Genomic DNA, 23,438 nt, shown 5'->3' with positions numbered 1-23,438 from the left:
GTCACTTTCTGAGCTATAGATTAAAATTCAGCAAAGTAGCAGGATAAAAAGAATAACTTCTTAGTAATACATAATAACACTTAAAAATGACTTATTAATATCTCATATAAGTTGTGATTTGATGAACAACACATAAATATGGTAGAAATATATGGCATAATAGATAGTTATTGAATTTCTTTTGCATTCATTTGCAGTAGGTTTTCATTCACCCTTAAAAATTATATTATCATACTGTCACCAGGTGGCAGTAGTGTTTTAGTTATAGACATTTTTTTGTACCAAGGATTGTCTAGTCTCAGCCTATTAAAATAGTCAATTTTGTTTGTGAAATATGAAACATGAAAACAAAAGGAAAATTTTAAATAAATATATACAAGGTTGAATTTCTTAAAAGGACCTTACCATGTCAGTTTATTCTAAGTCTTCATCTTATTCACAAATTTTATCTAGACTTTGTCTTAATAGTTTACCTTCATTATCTTAATATGAATTTAAGACATGCCTAAAGTAGGGGTAGAGTTTGACACTCATCAATTTCACTAGATGAAGAAGTCTTCCTAGCTTCCCTGCCTTTCTATGAGGAAAGTCTTGCTTTTCCTGTCCTTCATAAGCATCCCTGTAACCTTTATCCATGGAGAAAAAAGACTAAGTCCAAAGTTCTATAATCCTAAGCATTTAAAAAAAAAAAATGTGGATAGCCTTGGCATTTCAGTGGTGAGACAGAGCAAAGTTTGGTGAAGTGACATTCTATTTCTGCTGAGTCTTCAGAGTCCTTTTAGAGGATATGAAATTTTAGGAATTGTTTACCAAAATAGTAGTCTTCTTGGTAAAATTAGGAGAGGGATGGTTGGTTTGTTTCTGTAAACCAGGAAGGCACATATGCAGAAGTCCAACAATGACAAAAACTTGGAGTGAATGGCTGGCTGGTCACACTCCTGTGATCTATTGTAGACTCTTCAGTCACCTTTCCTTTGTCTGCCTTTCTGTGGCATGTGGATGGGCAGCACTTCTGACCCAAAGCAGAACCAGCATCCTCTCTTCCCATCACCAACCATCTATACTGAGCCAAGAAGCAGTATTCAAGAATGTCCCATCACTAAACAGTCATACTTTAAAATGCTTAGTTCTAGTACTCCCTGAAATCACTGACTTGACTTTGTTTTCAATGCAGGAAGCCTGATGTCACTTTGGACTTTATGCTTCCAAGAAAAACAAGTTTGTCATCAGATAGCAATAAAACATTTTGCATGATTGGCCATGGCTTATCATCTCAAGAAGAGGTTTTGCAGTTGTCTGGAAAATGGGACCTGGGAAATTTGCTCCTCTTCAATGGTATATTTTCCCCTTGGAAGCATTTCCAAAATTTTCTTTCATTTAACAAATGTTAAACTAAGTACATTAACCCAGCTAAAATATAGATCTCTGTTCCTTCACCTGTGTTTAATAAGTAGTATATTCCCAAGATCCTATGATTTACTTTTGAAGGACTTAAACCTTTTCTAATGTGGATCTATCTTACGACTGAAATACACATTAAGTGCATCTCTCTCTATCCCACTCCAAACATTAAATCAGCATCATTTTACAGTCCTGGAAAATGTAGTATCAGGACTAGTAAATGTAGAATGGTTGTCTCTTTTATTTATAATTTTAGTGTGTCCTGTCAATACTAAATTTTCGGGGAGGGGGGAGATATAATTTAAAAAATATGTCATTAAACCTGGCATATAGTAGTATTCAGATAGTGCTTATTGAAACATGGGAAGGAATAAAGACATCAATTCAAGTTTATTTTAAAATGGAATTTACCAAGATATAGTTTCCATTTATTAAAAACAACAAGCAAAACAAAACCAAAAGCTTGTTTTCTGATTGAAGGAGCATATAGATAGATGTAGTGAATAGTTGATGGAATCTGGCAAAAAGAACTCTGGCCCTCTTGTCCTCCGTGACAGATTCTGCTTCAGTTTCTAAGTGACTGACTGTATTTCTCTGCTACTCAGGAGCGAAGATTGGTTCACAAGAAGCCTTTTATTTATACGCCTGTGGACCCAATTATACATCCATAATGCCGTGTAAATACGGCAAGCCCATGAATGACTGCTCCAAGTATATTAATAAAGAAATTTTGCGATGTGAACAAATCAGAGAACTTTTTATGACTAAAAAAGATGTGGATGTTGGTCTCCTAATTGTAAGTTTTAATTTTAGAAATTTAAACTTTAGAGTAAACTTTATACAGGTATATTTATTGAAATATATAATTCCCATGCATTAGGTTTCTAATTTTTCATTTTGTTCCTTAATATTTTCTTACAGTATTTCTTACAATATTTTATTTTTTTCCTGAAAAACTACTCAAAACACTTTGTCACTCTGTCATAATTTCAGGTTTTAAATTTATATCTATTTTTCCTTGGAATTATATTTCTGTAATAATTTTATCAGTTTATTTTATACCTAGTAAAAATTCAGGAAAAATGTTTGTGATACAGTGAAAATATAAGCCTTATATATTTTTATAATATTGCTCATTATATTTCCTTTTCATTCTTAACAAATAAATACTAATGTTCATTTATAATATTAGTTTTAATTACATGTATCAGGTTTTTGATAACTGATTTTTTAATATTAGTAGAAACTAACAATATTGCCTTCAAAGTATTGCTAATATGATACTCTTTTTTTTTTTTTTTTACATTATTCTAATGTTTTGTTCTACCAGTATACAGTTTAGGAGCTACTGGTGGGGATTTTGCATTAATAACAACTAGAAAATAGATTTCTTAGTCTTAGAAGAGCTACTAAAAACTGTTACATCTGGCCTTGAAACTGTTCCTCCTCTTGTTGTCTTATTGTGTGGGTTTTTTTTTTTTTTTCTTTTCTTTTCTTGGAATGGGGGGTTGCTTTTGTTTTTGTGGTGCTAAGAATCAAACCTAGGGTCTTATGCACTCCAGGCAAGGGCCATGCCACTGAGCTGCCTCCCTGGCCCTTCCTCTTGTTTCTTGTGAGAAGTACAATTGTAGACAGAGAGATTTCTTACTTGAAGCAGGCCACTGTTTGGGAATGTATTTATTTATTGTTGAGATGTATGTTTCAAATAAAAAATTATATGTAGCTCAGTGGTAGAGTGCTTGCCTACCATTGGGAGGCCTTGGGTTCATGCCACAGCCCCCTCCTCCATAAATAATTCTATTTTAAAGCTATAACATGTGACTAAAGGACAAATTATAGTACAGATGTTTTGTAAAACACATATATATCTTAAGTGCTGTCAAATATATATCTGTGGCAAAATAGAAACAATGGATAACTATGGAGTTTATCAGAAGTTCTGACATTAGGCATGTAATCTCTTATCTCTAAGGAATACTTTTACATGGTGTGTGCAGAGTGGGCCTGAGTAGGTTTTGGCTGTCAGCTATTATTAGGTGGGGGCCAGAGATGCTAACCGGTCTAAGTACCAATGTCCACTCACTGAGAAGACTCACTGAAGTTTATCAGAATACCTGGATAAGAGCTCCTGATGGAGTGTGTCTGTGGTGTGGCCAGGAGCATGCCTTTTTGGTAAACTCCTGGGTGACCCTGCTGCTGCTGATGGTTGGGGTCATGATTTGAGATCCTCTGCTTTAGGGAAAGTGAGGTGCTCACACAAGTATTTGTTCAAGTAATAATTTTATCTCAATCATGTACAACAGTCTGTGTTGGTGCTTTAGCTGGTTTACAGATATACTTGTTGGTGTATCTGATGAAATGGTACTTAAATTGCCATGAATCATACATGACTAAAGCCCAGGATTCCCTCTGCTTGTATGAGAAGACACCAAGTGTACATGATTTCCCTGGGCCTGGGCTGCGGAGCTGCCACTGAGACTACCTCAAAGTTCATTCTGCATTTAAAACTTACGTTACTTTTTAAAGTAGTTTGAAAAAACTTGGCAGGGAGCTAGAAACTATTCAAAACTACCCTATGCATGGGAGAAATATTGAAAGTTCTACTTAATTTTATTTAGTTGTTCTAATAGACTGGAATTCTATTCTAATACAAAAATGTAGTTTAGAGCTACTTTTAAATTAATTATAGGCCCATGAGCAAATCTAAAGCCAAAATTTCAAATGATTTGACCAGGGTCTCCATATTCCTAAGTGCTTAGGGCAGTGCTTTGTTTATAATGAGTGTGGTCTAAGACTTAGCTGTTGTTAGTAGTGATGGTAAGCTTATTCTAAGCTGACCAAAGCTGGAATCCTTCAAAGTCTCAACGTGTTTATATTTTCAGTCACAACTCAGTGACAGTGATTTCCCTTTGGGAAGCAGCCTTGCTTCTCATGTTCATCTTTATTCAGTATAGTAGCCATTAAAAAAGCAAAACAAAACAACAACAACAAAAAAAACCCCACAAAGATAAAGACTACCTGGGTGTCTTTCCACTTTGAAATATTTATTTGCCAGCTGATGACTTAACCTTTTAAACTTTGTTTTGTAATTAAAGGAAAATATTTGTGTTTCAGGAAAGTCTTTCCATTGTTTATACAACTTATTGTCCTGCTCAGTATACCATCTATGAGCCAGTGATCAGACTAAAAGGTCAGGTGAAAACCCAGCTCTCTCAAAGACCCTTCAGTTCAAAAGAAGTCCAGAGCATCTTGCTAGACTCTCCTCAACTAAAAAACCTCAAGCCTACTGAGTGTAAAACGATTCAAGGCATTCTGCACGAGGTTGGCGGAGCTGGTATCTTTGTTTTTCTCTTTGCTAGGGTAAGACTCACTGATTATAGGTTTGTTTAAAGAGAATCTACTTCTTTATTATTAATTAAGAGTTCCTTATGAATTACAAAAAAAGCTACATCTAATCATACTAAGATAAAAATCTCATATTAAGGATGACAAAATTTTCTGCAACAGATGGTTAAGGTTTCTTCTAATTTATGAAGATTTTAGAAGTTTTCTGTTATCCACAAATGTAATTAGAACAATCAAATATTAAATTATGAGATTTTAAATTGCCTTTGGAAAAGAATGCATACTACAGTAAAAAATTTTTTTTGGTACTAGGGATTGAATCCAGGGGCACTTAACCACTGAGCCACATCCCCAGCCCTTTTTATATTTTATTTAGAGACAGGGTCTTGGTAAGTTGCTGAGGCTGGCTTTGAACTTGAGATCCTGTTGCCTCAGCCTCCCGAACCACTGAGATTACAGGCATGCACCACTGAACCTGGCAAGAAATGTAATTTTAAAAATTATATTTGTGAAAAGTTATCCCTTTAAATCTTCCCAATGCATAGAGAAAAAACTCCAAAGGTCAACAAACAAGTGAAAAAAAATTTTTTAGTTTATTTGGGTTGGGAGTTTTTTTTTTAAAGAGAAGAAATACAAAAAAATTGATATGAAAGAATGTAGGTAATCACATGTGTTAAATTTTTAGTCTCAACAGATTAGGAGAAAAATATATTCATCTTTTGTTTTTAGGTTGTTGAACTCAGTGACTGTGAAGAAACTCAGGCATTGGCACTGCGAGTCCTGCTCTCCTTAGTTAAATTCAACCAACAGAGAGCTCATGAATTAGAAAATTGTAATGGGCTTTCTATGATTCATCAGGTGTTGATCAAACAGAAATGCATTGTTGGCTTTCACATCTTGAAGGTATGACTTCTTAAATTCAATCCCCATAGTTTCTATGAGTGATTCTCACCCTTCATTAGAGTCTTCCAATAACAATCTTGGGTTTCAGTGATTCCCGAAAAAAATGAAGGAAACTCATTATTGTATATTTAAGCAAACTTATGTACTCTTTTGGTTCTTTCTATCATTCAAGTAATTACATTTTTCATTTTATAAAGCATTTTAGACAAGTAAGAAAAAACTCAAAGAATTTTAGACTTGGCTGGACTGTAGATGTCCTCAGTCTGGCTCCTCATGCTGTGGACTGATGAAGTGGTCTCCATCCCACAGTTTTGGAAGAGATCACAGTTCATAGGAACCAGAGATATACGTTTGCATCAGGCAGTGCTGCTGTAATTAGTTTTAAAGTTATAAATGCCTATGTCATTGTATATTTAAATACCCATCTAGCTAAAAGCTAGATGGTAACATTATGAAAGTATTTCTCTGTGGGTAATGGTATTAAGGCAGAAGTTGATTTCTATGTCCTTGCTCCCAGCCCCACTTCTTTAAACTGTCAAGATCTATACATTTCTGACATAAATCCTTACTACTAAGAACAGATTGTTTCCACTTAAAAAATAAAAATAAGATGTGGATGGTTTTTGTTTGAAACTGAGTAATTGCTTACAAACAGTTGGAAGTTCAGGATTTTCTGTTTATTTGAGTTGCAACACAGAACAAAGACACTTTATGAAATGGTGAATTAGTAAATAATATTCCTTTTAATGTTAAGACTGCAGATTGAAAACTTAATGTTTCTGTTGATTGTTTGTCTAACCACTCATTAATGCATCTCGTATTGGTACTGGTTTTCCATAGACCCTTCTTGAAGGTTGCTGTGGGGAAGATATTATCCATATCAATGAGAATGGAGAGTTCAAGTTGGATATGGATTCTAATGCTATAATCCAAGATGTTAAACTTTTAGAGGAGCTACTGCTTGACTGGAAGATATGGAATAAAGCAGAGGCATGTAAACATATATACTTCTTTTTCATTTTTTATTGTGATTTTATAACATCAAATTTACTTTTTAAACCATTTAAGTGTACAGTTCAGTGGTATCAAGCATATTCACAGAGTTGTGCAGCCATTACCACTGTCTTTCTCCATGATCCTTTCCATCTTGTAAAGCCACAGCTCTGCACCTGTTAAACAATAACCCCCCATTTCCCCTTCCACAGCCCTGCAGCCATCATTGTATTTGCTGCCTCCGTGGACTTGACTACTCCAAACAGCTCATCTAAGTGGAATCATATAGTATTTGTCTTTTATAATTTGCTCACTTCACTTAGTGCAATGTCCTCATAGGTTCATCCAGATGTCATAGGTTTAAATTTCCTCCTTTTAGGTAGAATAATATTCTATTGTATGTGTCTACCAAATTTCACTTTTCCATTCTCCATCCAGGGATATTTGCCTTGCTTCTAGATCTCAGCTATTATGAATATAGATAGATGTGTATACCCTCTAATATTCACCTAATCATTCTTCTAAACCACAGAATGAATTTACTATTTCAGTGTAATATTCATTGTAAGTTGAAATCTGGGATTATTTCCCATGCTGAGTTTTGAACAGCCATGGTAATACTAAGTTGGAGGGTCAGGATCAGAACTTGGGCTGGCTCAGAATACTACAATCAGGCAGGAATACATGGTACATTTAGATCCCCTTCGGGACCTACATTTAGCATAAACTCCAAAAGAGGGGATTCCAAGAGTCTGGAGAACCAGGTCCAGGGGACAGAAATGGAGGTCCTTTTGAGCAGATGAGTCACACTGGCCAGGATGCACAATCTGGATCATGCCAAGGGCAAGACTTTGTCAGAAGCATGAAATAACGTAGAAAGACAGTAGGTCTAGGTGCAGCATCTTAACACCTGGAGTGCATGGGCTGGTTTTCACAGGACTCATCCAGGGAATGGGTATAGGGCTGTTTCCTTTCTGCCTTGGCTTTCAGCAGTTGTAGTGGAATAGGGTCAGACAGGCTGCTCACTTCTAATATGGACTGTGCATATAGAGTGTGGCAGGGTTCTAGAAGTTACTTGTGATTTTATCTATCTATCTATCTATTTATTTATTTTTATTTTTGTAGTTGTATATGGACAGCATACCTTTATTTTATTTATTTTTATGCAGTGCTAAGGATCAAACCCAGTGCCTCACACATGCTAGGCAAGTGCTCTGCCGTTGAACTATGGCCTCAACCCTACTGGTGATTTTTAAAAAACAATAGATTGTCTGTGATTAGTTGAAATATAATAATATTATCAGCAAATGTAATTATTTGAAGAGTTATTCTAAGTATATACCTTTAGAATTTTAGAAAATTTGATTATTCCCACTGGATATGGTTATACATGCCTGTAGACCCAGTTACTTGGAATTGCAGGTTCAAGGGTAGGCTCCACAACTTAGCAAGACTCTGTCAAAATAACAAATAAAAAGGCCTCTGAGTGTACCTCAGTAATAGAGCACCCTGAGTTTAGTTTCCAGTACTAGAGAGAGAGAGAGAGAGAGAAAGAGAGAGAGATTATTCCCATATTTGAGAGAGAGAGAGAGAGAGAGAGAGAGAGAGAGAGAATTCCCAAACTTGACTATAGTCTTCACAACAGTAATGAGTTGTGAAGCCAAAAAAAAAAATCTTTTCTAATTTATCATTAATAAAAATGAATTAGCTCAAATTTCTAGAAAAGAATTATTTTTCTACTCATCCTATAGAAAATTTTTATAAAATCGTTGTTATATGAAGAGGAAGTCAGCCACAAACTTAAAAGTATTAAAAAGTAGTGCCAAGCATCTAACTCAACTACTGCTGTTTTTCTGTATGCTGTGATACTGATAATATTTGTCAGTTTTTGTTCACTTTGTAATTTGTCATGATTTCTCATTCTGAATAAAGATTTATTTTAAGATCTGAAAAATAGAAGATATATATGTTTCATGTTGCAGAGAAGGTAAACACATAAAGGGATAGCATAAAAATTAGTAAAAAAAAACAGATGAAAGTCTGTATAAGTATATAATAAAGAATATGCTCAACTGGAGATTGGAATATCTATCCTAACTAAATTTAGACAGTTTACTTAGTATTTCAGAAGATCATGAAAATATGGGGTTGTTTGATTTAAAATTTTCTTATCACATTCAAAAGTGATAAAATACACATACACTTTGATGGATTTGAAATAAGGATTTCCTTCCTAAGTAGTTGTTTTTTTTAACAAAATCTGGTTTTCATGTTGGCCGTTTAGTAGCAGGGGCACTGTTTCAATTTGGTACTCTTTGTCAGACCCAAGTCAAGTTTTCATACGGGAGCTGCCTTTCTTCTAGGTGTCTGTGTTTGGATCTCAGTTCCGTTTTCTGAAGAGAGCGGCCTTGCTTACAGTAGTAGAGTTAAGTCTGTCAGTTCCTTGGCTTTTCCATTGTTCATCACTGTCAGATAATGACAGGAGAAATAATAAGACCTGCGACCCAGGCCAGTTATTGTTACCTTTTGTTGATAGCATTATTGAAAGAACAATTAGAGGAATAAGATGAGGTAAAGATAATCTTTCAATTATTATCAGTGAGATCCTTTTTTCATGCTATTCTGGATAATTTTATTGATTCAATACAGGAGGAACATTTTAAGGCACCTTCAAAGGATACAAACTACTCTTTGAAGATGCACAATTTTTAATAGCTCAGAGAATTCTATTATGTGAACTTAACGTGAGTTAATCCAAAAATATACATATTTCACATTTTCCAAGATGCAAATTACTGTTGAATTTTCTGTTTTAAATAACACCACTTTTTGAACAAGTTATTTGGAAACAATTTCCATCTTGTAAAGCCATATTGGTAATGTTTGTTTCTTTAATCAGAATAAATAATTCAAGATAATTTACCTTTTGAAAATATTAAAGCCATGAAAAGGGTAATGTACTAAAGCACTTAATACAATATTGTGTTCATCATAGGAATTTAGAAATGACCTGTTGACTACAAAGAAAAATAGTAGGGAAATAAATTTTTAAGATTAACTTTTTTCAGGCGAATTTAATTTTTGGCATTAAATGTATGCACAGTGTTACTTTGTTATTTTGGTAGTTTTCTCAAAAGCCTGCGGCAGTTTCTGTGCATCTATGTGCTAACTGTGTGTGTTTGCTCCCTCAGCCTGGCGTGTGGGAGACTCTGCTCGCAGCTCTGGAAGCCCTCATCCGCGCGGAGCACCAGCAGCAGTGGTTTAACACGCAGCAGTTGCTGAAAGCCCGGGCGGTGCACCACTTCCTGCTAATGTGTCAGGTTCTGCAGGTACCCTCCTCTGCCTTGGCTCAGTGGCTCTCTGCCCTTGTTTCTCTCTAATAACTCAACTCTGAGCATCAAATCTTAGTGGGATTTTTTTTTCTCTTTTCTTTTTATTTATCTCCAGGTTCTTAACTTTTGCCTCTTGATCTCACATTGTCATCTTTCCTAACTCAAATGACAAAAGAACAGCAATTACCAAGCTTCTGAGGGTTTTCTTTTTGTATTGGAATAGAATGGTAACTTCAGTCTCTCAAACTGTAGCAATAGCTGATGAATCTTATTCTAGTATTCCTTAAATAGCAACTTAAAACTATGTATTGTTTTAATAAGCATTGTTTGCTGAAGACCTGCTTTATATACTAGAATTAGCCTTGTGTCTAATAATGCAGAGAAAGTAAACTAATAACAGAGATAGCATATGTAAAAAAAAATAGGTCAAAGGCTGTATAAATATACAATAAAGAATATGCTCCATGGAGACTGGAAGATCTTTTTTTTTTATTGGTTGTTCAAAACATTAAAAAGCTCTTGATATATCATATTTCATACATTAAATTCAAGTGGGTTATGAGCTCCCATTTTTACCCCAAATACATGCCGCTGTCTGGCTGGGCACAAGATCACGAGCCACTCAAACAGGAACAAACTTTATTTGAAAGAACCGCCAATAACACGTCCGCCCGGGAAGCTTCCCGATCCACCCACGCGGCGTTCTGCTGCTCCTTTCCGGAACTCCAGCGCAAGCGCCTCCCCGGAATTCCCTCCTACTGTACTTTCCCAACCAATGGGAACTCTCCAGGAGTCCCGCAGCAGGAGTCCGGTATCCATATGAATGTAATTTTTAACATAATCATATCATCTCAATGGCTAGCTGGCATCACCTTTCAATCAAAAATGCCATGCATCATATTAATTGGCTGTGGCTCCCAGCATCTCCCCCCTTCTGTTTAATTAAGAAGCAAGTAATGTGGCTAGGGACCGTGCCTGTTAGGTTTGTCCAATTCAACATATGGTTCTTACCCGTCATTGGAAAACTGACCTTTAGGCGTCAGCCTCCTGTCTTAGGTTGATACCATTGCAATTGGATCATACCCGTCACTGACTACCGGTCCAGCAAATAGCCATAATTGTGGATAGGCCTATGCACCAGTGGGGGGGTGAGGTTCTTTGCCTCACCTCTGTTGGCCCCCAGATTTGGCCTTGGTGCCAGTGGGGGGGTGAGGTTCTTTGCCTCACCTCTGTTGGCCCCCAAAATTAGACCATCACTAGTAGAAGGGAGGAGGATACAGAAATGCCACAACACCACATCAATTGACGACTCCTAGGGAAAATTGCATCACTGGTGACACATCAGCAAAGATACGCCAGCATTACCATAATTTGTTGTATCAACGGATAGATCACAGTGCATACAAGTGATACATAGTCCAGGCAAGTTTTGTAAGCAGTTCAAAGTGGAGGAATCTATCAATATGTCCATTTCCTCCCAAGATCATTGATATATCAGTTTATACAGTTTGTTGTGATAATTATCGAAGAAGTTGTAGTTTGGTTTCATCTTTGTCTTCACCGGCACTGGGATGAAAAATAAGAATTCTGACAATGATGTTAAAGAGAAAAAGAAAAAAAATGTAACATTTTAACAGGTACTAAGAAAACATTTTTTTTTTTTTTAGAACAATTTACATTATCTTGAACAGAATTATTAAATATAATGAAAAGGAAAGATGAAAATAAACAAACAGATTTGTTAACCTGCTTATTTGTACACATATTAAAATAATTTTTAACAGCTGTTTACCCAATTTAAATTAAACCATTAAAATGACGTGAATAATAAAAAGTACTTGGATCCATTTTTTTTTTTTTTTTTTTTTTTTTTTTTGAGCACTCCTCATATATGATCTATGGACATACGCACATATAGACACATAACACAAAACAGAAGTGTGCACATATAACATACAACACATAAGACAATAGTAAAGGCCCTGTAGTTTCACCTAGGTGAAATCTCCATTGCAATGTTAAAAACTCCACAGTTAAAAAATAAAACTGATCAGAAAAACATCAACCTAGGTCTGTATGAGCTCAAAAATAAAATAGAACCTATGATATGGAAAAATGCAATAATAAAATAGATATTGAAAAAAGCATCCTGGTTAATCAGTCGCAGATGTAAGAATGGCCAAGCTGGAGTTCTGGATATCAGCTGTTATGGATTTGAGTCAAATTATCTTCTTTTTGATCTGTAGAAATCGTTTTAGTTAGTCTTTCTGGAATCCAAATCGGCTGCTGTTCTCCCTGTGGAAACACGCAAACAGAGCCCCGACTCCAGACAATTACTGGGTCAGGACCTTTCCATTGTCCTGTTAGAATATCTTTCCAAAGAACTTTAGGCTTATGCACATTTTTTGGATACATATGCCTTTTCGCAGCACTAAGTCCTGATGAATCCAAATTTAAAAAGTTTAGAGTAAAGAGGGTTATTTTAAGTTTATCTTTGGGGGATATATACCCCTTTCCAATTCCCTCCTTTTGTTTTAATAAGTACATTTTAATAGTTTGATGAGCTCTTTCAACTATGCCTTGTCCCTGTGGATTGTATGGAATTCCTGTTATGTGAGTAATGCCAAATGATGAGCAGAATTGTTTAAAAGAGGTAGAAGCATAACCGGGACCGTTATCTGTTTTTAACTGTTTTGGAACGCCCACAGTGGCAAAATTTTGTAAGCAATGAGCTATAACATCTTTAGTTTTTTCTCCGGCATGAAGGGAGCCCATCAAAAATCCAGAAGAAGTATCAACTGTAACATGCAAATATTTTAATTTTCCAAATTCTGGCAAGTGTGTGACGTCCATCTGCCAAATATGGTTAGGTATCAGTCCTCTAGGATTGACTCCAAGATTAACTTGTGGTAAAAATGTCACACAATTTTGACATTGTTTTATTATATGTCTGGCTTGTTCTTTAGTTATTTTAAAACGTTTTTGTAAAGTATTAGCATTGACATGAAACCTTTTATGAAAATTTATAGCTTCTTCTATTGTGGAGAAAATATGTATGTCATGTGTAGATTTATCTGCTAATTCATTGCCTAAACTAAGGGCTCCAGGCAATCCTGTATGTGCCCTGATATGTCCTATAAAGAATGGATCTTTTCTGTCCCAGATTAGACTTTGTATAGTGGAAAACAAAGAGAAAACAGTAGAAGAAGGGGAAATCCTACCTGCATCTTCAAGGGATACTATAGCATTAACTACATATTGACTATCAGAAAATAAATTAAATACAGAATCTTTAAACATCATAAAAGCTTGTAATACTGCATTAAGCTCTACCTTTTGAGCTGATTGTTTGGGTACTAAAAATGTAAAAGTTTGATCAGGGGTAACTACTGCTGCTGTACCATTATTTGACCCATCAGTGAATATATTTGGAGCATTCATGATAGGGGTCTTTCTTGTCATTTTTGGAAAAACTACAGGATGCTTAGACCAAAAAGACAACAAAGGATTAGATGGCAAGTGATTATCAAATGAAACATTAGATTTACACATGATTATTGCCCAAGTATTTAACTCATTGGCTAACTCATCAATTTGATCCATAGTATATGGAGTAATAATTTTATTGGGAGAAATCCCAAACACTCCCTTTGCTGCTTTTATTCCTTTGAGTATTAATTGTCCTACAGCCTCAGGATATCTAGTAAGAATAGTATTAGGAGAATAAGATAAATGTATCCACAATAATGGACCTTCTTGCCAAAATACTCCTGTAGGAATATTTTTTGTTGGTAGTACAATAAATAATAAAGGCAAACTTATATCAATTCTATCCAAGTGCATATTTTCCATATATGTTTCAATGATTTTTAATGCCTTTCTTGCTTCAGGCGTTAGCATGCGGGGTGAATTTGGATCTGATGGACCTTTTAGGATATCAAATAAAGGTCCTAGCTCTCCTGTTGGTATGCCTAGATAAGGCCTTATCCAATTTATGTCTCCCAATAACTTTTGAAAGTCATTAAGTGATTTGAGTTGATCTACTCGTATTTGAATTTTTGGTGGACGGACCATGGTTGAGGATAACAGGACTCCTAGATAATTAATTGGAAGATTTAATTGTACTTTATCTATTGCTATCTCTAGATTATAATTTTTTAATAAGTTTGTAAGTGTGGCATAACATTCCAGCAATATGTTTTTATTTTTATGTGCCAATAATACATCATCCATATAGTGAAATATTTGTAGTTCAGGATTTTGATTTCTAAGTGGTTGGATTGCTTTGTTAACATAAATTTGACACATAGTTGGACTATTAGCCATCCCCTGAGGGAGTACTTTCCATTCATATCTCTGATCAGGACCTTCATGATTTAGTGCAGGGATAGTAAATGCAAAATGTGGACTATCCTCAGGATGAATAGGAATTGAAAAAAAACAATCTTTAATATCTATAGCTAAAACATACCAGGTTTTTGGTAAAGCAGACAATTGGGGAATCCCTGATTGAGCAGGTCCCATAATAACCATCTCATTATTAATGGCTCTTAAATCTTGTAATAATCTCCATTTACCAGATTTCTTTTTAATAACAAAAATGGGAGTATTATGGGGAGATATGGAAGGTTGTATATGTCCTTTCGCTAATTGTTGTTTAACCAGATCATGGGCTACTTGTATCTTTTCTTTAGTCAGGGGCCACTGAGGAACCCACACTGGTCTTTCTGATTTCCAAGTAATTTTTATTGTCTCAGTGGCCCTTTCTGAAAATCCAACCCATGTCTGTCTGTTCCTTGATCTATTTGAATTGGTGCTGCTATATTTTGTCCTTGTTTTCCTAATCTTTTTTCTTTTTTAAAACCTTGTTTAGCCCTAGTAGTGGGCGCATTAGGATTGATGTTATTTGTTAACGTTAAACCTAATTGATCTAGGACATCTCGTCCCCATAAATTTATAGGAAGATGATCCAATACATATGGCTGTATAGTTCCCTCACATCCTTCAGGATCCTTCCAATCTAATACCATTGCACTTCTATGGGGATTAGTAGCCACTCCTAGGCCTCGAAGCGTTTGAGTGGCTTGTTGTAATGGCCAATGTTTTGGCCATTCCTGACTAGATATGATGCTAAGGTCTGCACCTGTGTCCAGTAGCCCATTAAAGTCGTATCCTTGAATATTTAGTTTTAGCATGGGGCGAGAATCTAAATTTAAAGACAGCATAGCCCAATCTACACCTGTGGAGCCCAATCCCCTGGTACCTCTTTCTACAGTACGACTAGAAAATTTATCATGTAGGCTGGGTATTATTAGTAACTGTGCTATTCTATCCCCTGGTGAGATAACTGATATGCCTCTTGGAGAACTAGCTATAATTTTTATTTCACCTTCATAATCGGGATCAATTACCCCGGGACTTATCATAAGTCCTTTTAGTGTGGAAGAACTGCGTCCCAATAATAAGCCTACCGTTCCTTGGGGAAGAGGTCCTTTTACTCCTGTGGGAATAATTTGAATTCCCATCTCTGGAGTTAGTACTGCTCTTGCGGAGGCGCAGATGTCCAGCCCTGCGCTCCCTCTAGTTTGTCTGATGAGGGATTTAATGGATAATGTGTCCTGGGCACTACCTTGATGGTGCTGTTGGGTTCCTCCATTGCCCCGTATATTTGTGGTTTTGGGCCCCGGAGCATTGGGCCCTCCAGTCCGTTTTTTGGCAATGGAGCCTGATGCCTTTCTCCACGATATCGTGGGTAAACACTTGATCCTTGTCCGTTTTTTGATAACGGAGTGCCCTCTATGGTAGTTTGAGAACGGCATTCATTAGCCCAATGTCTCCCTCTACGGCATCGTGGGCAAATACCTGGTATTCTATTTCTTTGATACCTAGCTTTGTTAAACCCTCCTCCTATGGGACAATTCCTTTTAAAATGTCCTGTCTGATCACAATTGTAGCATGTTTTTGGCCTGGCATCTAAAGCCTGTTGTACTGCTGCTAAGACTTGTCCTTGTTCATTAATGTCTCTACATAATTTAATATATGTGTTTAAATCTTCATGTTTCCATGGTCTAATGACCTCTCTGCAGCAACGATTTGCTTGGTCATAAGCCAGTTGTTTTATAAATGGCATTGCTTGTTCTACATCTCCAAATATCCTAGAAGCTGTCTGAATAAGCCTATCTACAAATTCAGCGTAAGGTTCGTTAGTTCCTTGTATTACCTTAGATAACTGTCCTTGTAAATCTCCATGCCCCTGTAAAGTTTTCCATGCCCTAACTGCATCTGCAGCAATTTGTGCGTATACACCAGGATCATATTCAATTTGTTGCCGTTGACCCTCATAAGGTCCCTTTCCTAACAACATCTCCAGATTTCTTTGAGGGTAACCGGCTGCTGTATTTCGCCTAGCTGTCTCCATGCAGAATTCCTCATTGGCAACCTTCCATAACAAATATTGTCCTCCATTTAGCACAGATCGACACATGTTAGCCCAATCTGCTGGTGTCATGTCTAAGTTGGTAATAGATTCAACCATGCTTATGGTGAAGGGTGCTTGCGGGCCATAGGTTGTTACAGCCTCTTTTAATTGCTTTACTGTTTTGAAATCTAGAGCGCGATGAATTCGTTGCCCTCCTGCCTGCTCAAGTACAGGGCATGCTAGTCTTTGGGATCTTGCCTTAGGATTTTGTGCATTAACTACAGGAATTGAGGGCCGCTCAGCTCTTACGCCCTCTGGTGATAGAACGGAGTTAGTAGCAGCCTCCTGTTGTAACTCCCCAACTGATGGTCGTTTTTCCTCTAAGCTTTCTTTCTTCAAATTTTCCTCTGTCTGACTAGCTGGAGAGACCTTCTCTTTTGCTTGACCTGACATGTTTTCTACCACAGTTTGGACCTCTAACAATTTACTTAACAGTTTTTCGGTTTGTTTTTTACTAGTTTCTAATCTACTATAAAGGTAACGCAACCCAGTTAGGTAGCATAAAACAAACCCGAAACAGAATGAAACAAAAACGGAGCAAAGAATAGTTGTATCAATTTTCTCTTTCTCCGGGCCAAACAACTTCAAGCCTTGAGCCAACCATTTTTCCCAGTTTGCCTGAGAAAATTCTAGGGATAGGCAGCTTGAAACAAAAACAAAATAAATCAAAAGAAGAACACATTGTTTTTTGAAATGGTCACCCATTCTGTCGCCTTCCCTCAGGGGCGAGCAATTTTACTCACCTCCAAGCTTCAGGCGCTCCCCGTACAGGGCCACCAGTTGCCGCTGTCTGGCTGGGCACAAGATCACGAGCCACTCAAACAGGAACAAACTTTATTTGAAAGAACCGCCAATAACACGTCCGCCCGGGAAGCTTCCCGATCCACCCACGCGGCGTTCTGCTGCTCCTTTCCGGAACTCCAGCGCAAGCGCCTCCCCGGAATTCCCTCCTACTGTACTTTCCCAACCAATGGGAACTCTCCAGGAGTCCCGCAGCAGGAGTCCGGTATCCATATGAATGTAATTTTTAACATAATCATATCATCTCAATGGCTAGCTGGCATCACCTTTCAATCAAAAATGCCATGCATCATATTAATTGGCTGTGGCTCCCAGCAAATACAGATTGCAGAATCACATCGGTTACACATCCACATTTTTACATAATGCCCTATTAGTAACTGTTTTATTCTGCTACCTTTCCTATTCTCTATGATCCTCCATCCCCTCCCCTCCCATCTTCTCCCTCTACCCCATCTAGTGTAATTCATTTCTCTCCTTGTTTATTTTCCCATTCCCCTCACAACCTCTTATATGTAATTTTGTATAACAATGAGGGTCTCCCTCCATTTCCATGCAATTTCCCTTTTCTCTCCCACCTCATGACTCTGTTTAATGTTAATCTTTTCCTCCTGCTCTTCCTCCCTGCTCTGTTCTTAGTTGCTCTCATTATATCAAAGAAGACATTTGGCATTTGTTTTTTAGGGATTGGCTAGCTTCACTTAGCATAATCTGCTCTAATGCCATCCATTTCCCTGCAAATTCCATGATTTTGTCATTTCTTAGTGCTGCGTAGTACTCCATTGTGTATAAATGCCACATTTTTTTTTATCCATTCATCTATTGAGGGGCATCGGGGTTGGTTCCACAGTCTAGCTATTGTGAATTGTGCTGCTATGAACATCGAAGTGGCAGTATCCTTGTAGTACGCTCTTTTAAGGTCTTCAGGGAATAGTCCGAGAAGGGCAATAGCTGGGTTAAATGGTGGTTCCATTCCCAGCTTTCCCAGGAATCTCCATACTGCTTTCCATATTGGCCACACCAATTTGCAGTCCCACCAGCAATGTACAAGAGTACCCCTTTCCCCACATCCTCGCCAGCACTTGTTGTTGTTTGACTTCATAATGGCTGCCAATCTTACTGGAGTGAGATGGTATCTTAGGGGTGGTTTTCATTTGCATTTCTCTGACTGCTAGAGATGGTGAGCATTTTTTCATGTACTTGTTGATTGATTGTATGTCTTCCTCTGAGAAATGTCTGTTTAGGTCCTTGGCGCATTTGTTGATTGGGTTATTTGTTATCTTATTGTTTAATTTTTTGAGTTCATTGTATACTCTGGATATTAGGGCTCTATCTGAAGTGTGAGGAGTAAAAATTTGTTCCCATGATGTAGGCTCCCTATTTACCACTCTTATTGTTTCTCTTGCTGAGAAAAAACTTTTTAGTTTAAGTAAGTCCCATTTATTGATTCTTGTTATTAACTCTTGTGCTATGGGTGTCCTATTAAGGAATTTGGAGCCCGACCCCACAATATGTAGATCGGAGCCGACTTTTTCTTCTATCAGACGCAGAGTCTCTGATTTGATATCAAGCTCCTTGACCCATTTTGAGCTAACTTTTGTGCATGGTGAGAGGAGGGGATTCAGTTTCATTTTGTTGCATATGGATTTCCAGTTTTCCCAACACCATTTGTTGAAGATGCTATCCTTCCTCCATTGCATGATTTTAGCCCCTTTATCAAATATAAGATAGTTGTAAATTTGTGGATTAGTCTCTGTGTCCTCTATTCTGTACCATTGGTCCACCCGCCTGTTTTGGTACCAGTACCATGCTGTTTTTGTTACTATTGCTCTGTAATATAGTTTGAAATCTGGTATCGTTATACCGCCTGATTCACACTTCCTGCTTAGAATTGCTTTTGCTATTCTGGGTCTTTTATTTTTCCATATGAATTTCATGATTGCTTTCTCTATTTCTACAAGAAATGCCATTGGGATTTTGATTGGCATTGCATTAAACCTATAGAGAACTTTTGGTAATATCACCATTTTGATGATATTAGTTCTGCCTATCCATGAACAGGGTATATTTTTCCATCTTCTAAGATCTTCTTCTACTTCTCCTTTTGGGTTCTGTAGTTTTCATTGTATAAATCTTTCACCTCTTTTGTTAGGTTGATTCCCAAGTATTTTATTTTTTTTGAGGATATTGTGAATGGAGTGTTTTTCCTCATTTCCATTTTAGAAGTTTTGTCGCTGATATACAGAAATGCCTTTGATTTATGCGTGTTGATTTTATATCCTGCCACTTTGCTGAATTCATTTATTAGTTCTAGTAGTTTTTTTGTAGACCCTTTTGGGTCTTCTAGATATAGAATCATGCCTACCGCAAATAGTGATAATTTAAGTTCTTCTTTTCCTATTTTTATGCCTTTAATTTCTTTTGTCTGTCTAATTGCTCTGGCCAGTGTTTTGAGAACTATATTGAATAGAAGTGGTGATAGAGGGCATCCCTGTCTTGTTCCAGATTTTAGAGGGAATGCCTTCAATTTTTCTCTATTCAGAATGATGCTAGCCTGAGGCTTAGCATAGATAGCTTTTACAATGTCGAGGTAAGTTCCTGTTATCCCTAGTTTTTCTAATGTTTTGAACATAAAGGATGCTGTACTTTGTCGAATGCTTTTTCTGCGTCTATCTTATCATTAAGTCTATTGATGTGGTGAATAACATTTATTGATTTCCATATATTGAACCATCCTTGGATCTCAGGGATGAATCCTACTTGATCATGGTGCACAGTTTTTTTGACGTGCCTTTGTATCCGATTCGCCAGAATTTTATTGAGGATTTTTGCATCTAGGTTCATCAGAGATATTGGTCTGTAGTTTTCTTTCTTTGAGGTGTCTTTGTCTGGTTTCGGAATCAGGGTGATGTTGGCCTCATAGAATGAATTTGGAAAAGCTCCCTCTTTTTCTATTTCCTGAAATAACTTGAAAAGTATTGGTATTAATTCTTCTTTAAAGGTTTTGTAAAACTCTGCTGTATACCCATCCGGTCCTGGGCTTTTCTTGGTTGGTAGTCTTTTGATTGCTTCTTCTATTTCATCCATTGATATTGGTCTGTTCAAATTGTGTGTATCCTCCTGACTCAGTCTGGGCAAATCATATGACTTCAGAAATTTTTCGATGTCTTCACTATCTTCTATTTTATTGGAATATAGGTTTTCAAAATAATTTCTAATTGTCTTCTGTATTTCTGTAGTATCTGTTGTGATATTGCCTTTTTCATCCCGTATGTTAGTAATTTGAGTTCTCTCTCTTCTTCTCTTGGTTAGCATGGCTAAGGGTCTGTCGATCTTATTTATTTTTTTGAAGAACAAACTTTTAGTTTTGTTAATTTTTTCAATAGTTTCTTTTGTTTCAATTTCGTTGATTTCCGCTCTGATTTTAATTATTTCTTGCCTTCTGCTACATTTGCTGTTGTTTTGCTCTTCCTTTTCTAGGGCTTTGAGATGAAGTGTGAGCTCATTTATTTGTTGGTTTTTCCTTTTTTTGAGGAATGACCTCCAGGCGATGAATTTCCCTCTTAAAACTGCTTTCAATTGTGTTCCATAGATTCCGATATGTTGTGTCTGTATTTTCATTTATCTCTAAGAATTTTTTGATATCCTCCTTTATGTCTTCTGTAACCCATTGATCATTCAGTAACATATTGTTCATTTTCCATGTGATGTAGGATTTTTCCTTCCTTCTTTTATCATTGATTTCCAGTTTCATTCCATTATGATCAGATAAAATGCATGATATTATCTCCACCCCTTTATATTTACTGAGGGTTGCCCTATGGCATAATATATGGTCTATTTTTGAGAGGGATCCATGTGCTGCTGAGAAAAAAGTATATCCACTTGATGATGGTTGATATGTTCTATATATGTCAGTTAAGTCTAGGTTATTGATTGTGATATTGAGTTCTATAGTTTCTTTATTCAACTTTTGTTTGGAGGATCTGTCCAATGGTGAGAGAGGTGTGTTGAAGTCACCCATAATTATTGTGTCGTGGTCTATTTGATTCTTGAACTTGAGGAGAATTTGTTTTATGAACGTCAGGGCACCATTATTTGGTACATAAATATTGATAATTGTTATGTCTTGTTGGTGAATGGTTCCTTTTAACAGTATATAAAGTCCTTCCTTATCCCTTTTGATTAACTTAGTCTTGAAGTCGATTTTATTTGATATGAGGATGGCCACCCCTGCTTGCTTCCGAGGACCGTATGCGTGGTATATTTTTTCCCAACTTTTCACCTTCAGCCTGTGTATGTCTTTTCCAATCAGATGTGTCTCCTGGAGGCAGCATATTGTTGGATTTGTTTTTTTAATCCATGTTACCAGTCTACATCGCTTTATTGGAGTGTTTAAGCCATTAACGTTTAGAGTTACTATTGATATATGGTTTGTACTTCTAGCCATATTTGATTATTTCTACCATGCGGCCAGCGCAATGGTTTCATTAATGAGGTTCTTGGCATAAAAGTTAATTAGTGAGATCGAAATAAACACACAGACTCAGTTACCTTTTTCTATGACCAGGTTCGAGATGGCTCCCCTCTCTGGTTCCCTCTTCTAACCACCCGGCAGGGCAGTAAGGATTACTCAGGGCTAGCAGGAGAGAGAGAGAATGAGCACGCCAGGGAGTAGCCTTTTATTGGGGAACAAGAAATTCAGGGGAGAATTCCATCCAATGAAGGTTGAAGGGGGGCTGCACTCCAAGGTCAGGGTCAGTGATTGGGCCTCCGGGGTCAGTGGTCAGTCACACCCCCACACGGACAGGTTCTCTCAACAGGAGAGGGCCGGGAAAGCTCCGACACAGCCAGAGCGCCTCAGACCCTAACCGGGAGTCACCCAGTCACGTGTGAGAATGGCTCCCGACATATTCCCCCTTTCTTTTCTTAAAAATGAGGCAGCGGTTTACTCTCTGGAGTTTCTGCATTCTTGTTCTGAAGACTCGCCATCCTACAATCACAATACAACAGAGAATTAACAGCAAAGAGAGTAATCCAATAATGTACCAGGCCGAGTGTTTGAGAATATTTCCAGGGTTGAATCCATTTAACTCCTTCAATATTTGGTTAGCCAAAGAAGAAGGATCTGAAAAATTAGCTCTATTATTTTGAATGTCTTGGATATGGTGATGAAGTTCCAGAATATCCAAGCTATTATTACAATTTTGCCAAATACCTAACAAATGGTTTTTAACCTTCTCCCAATCCCAGAGAGAAGCATTGTACTTGGCAGCTGTAACACACACATACTTATAATTAGCATGGCATTTAAGCCTTTCTTTAAATTTTAAGGCTGAAAGTTCATTACCTATGTCTATAACAGTTGCTTCTAAGGCATTTAATTTAGTTTCAATCTTTTCATCAATATTTACTTGATTACGCAGAGCCTTGGAAGTATTTTGAGCTAAATTATTAAGAAATTTTGCATGCTGAATATTCTGAGACAATGTCAGAGACGCAGAGACAGTTGATGCAATAAAGGAGACTAACGCCAAAACACCAACAATTATAACTCCAATAGCACGTTTAGGTCTTGCCAGCTGGGCGTGAATTTGCTGCAAGACTTGTAAACCAGCATCAGCATGCCATGGCTCTGAAATATTAGCAGGTAATAAAACGAAAGTTTTACGAAGTATCAGCACTCCTTTTTCTCCATAATACCTAGTAATACAATTGGTTAGGTTACATTTATTACAAGTAACAACATATCTGTCATCTATCCATTTAACTCTTGGTAAGGGTTTGTCTGTAAAATGTAAGAATTCTGAGGCAGCAATTAAATGCCAAATATCTTTTTGAACACCACCTTCACTATAAGTCAAAAATTTACTAACAATCCTGCAGGTGTCATAGCAGAATTTCTTCGTAATTGTCTCTTATCAATTTTTGGAGACCAGTCTAAAATATACCCACTATCTTTAGACACCTTATGTTGTACAGGAAAGGGATTTATACAATCCATCCATTTAGGAAAGGTGCCAATCTCAATTGTAGAACTATTTGGACAGTGGTGTATCTGTGGAGGTTTTGCAGAAATGACTGGCTTGTTATGGGAAAGTCCCATCTTAATTACTGATCTAGTATTAGGTTTTAAGTCCCCATAAATAGAATTATTTGTCAGTCTAGGTCTACCAGTCGCTGTC

General features: G+C 36.9%; 1 protein-coding gene across 1 annotated transcript in view; it reads left to right on the top strand.

Moving 5' to 3' along the window:
* Lyst (lysosomal trafficking regulator) overlaps positions 1-23,438 on the top strand; it is a 174,176-nt gene that overhangs the window by 56,869 nt on the left and 93,869 nt on the right. The window contains exons 15-20 of the mRNA XM_076872866.1: positions 1,175-1,335; positions 2,007-2,197; positions 4,516-4,761; positions 5,476-5,649; positions 6,490-6,639; positions 9,834-9,971. Of these exons, the coding sequence (XP_076728981.1) occupies positions 1,175-1,335; positions 2,007-2,197; positions 4,516-4,761; positions 5,476-5,649; positions 6,490-6,639; positions 9,834-9,971 (1,060 nt within the window). The remainder of the gene's footprint in view (positions 1-1,174; positions 1,336-2,006; positions 2,198-4,515; positions 4,762-5,475; positions 5,650-6,489; positions 6,640-9,833; positions 9,972-23,438) is intronic.

This window comes from Callospermophilus lateralis, chromosome 13, assembly GCF_048772815.1.
Source record: "Callospermophilus lateralis isolate mCalLat2 chromosome 13, mCalLat2.hap1, whole genome shotgun sequence".
Classification (NCBI taxonomy): Eukaryota; Metazoa; Chordata; class Mammalia; order Rodentia; family Sciuridae; genus Callospermophilus; species Callospermophilus lateralis.
This window is presented reverse-complemented; position numbering and strand designations above follow the sequence as displayed.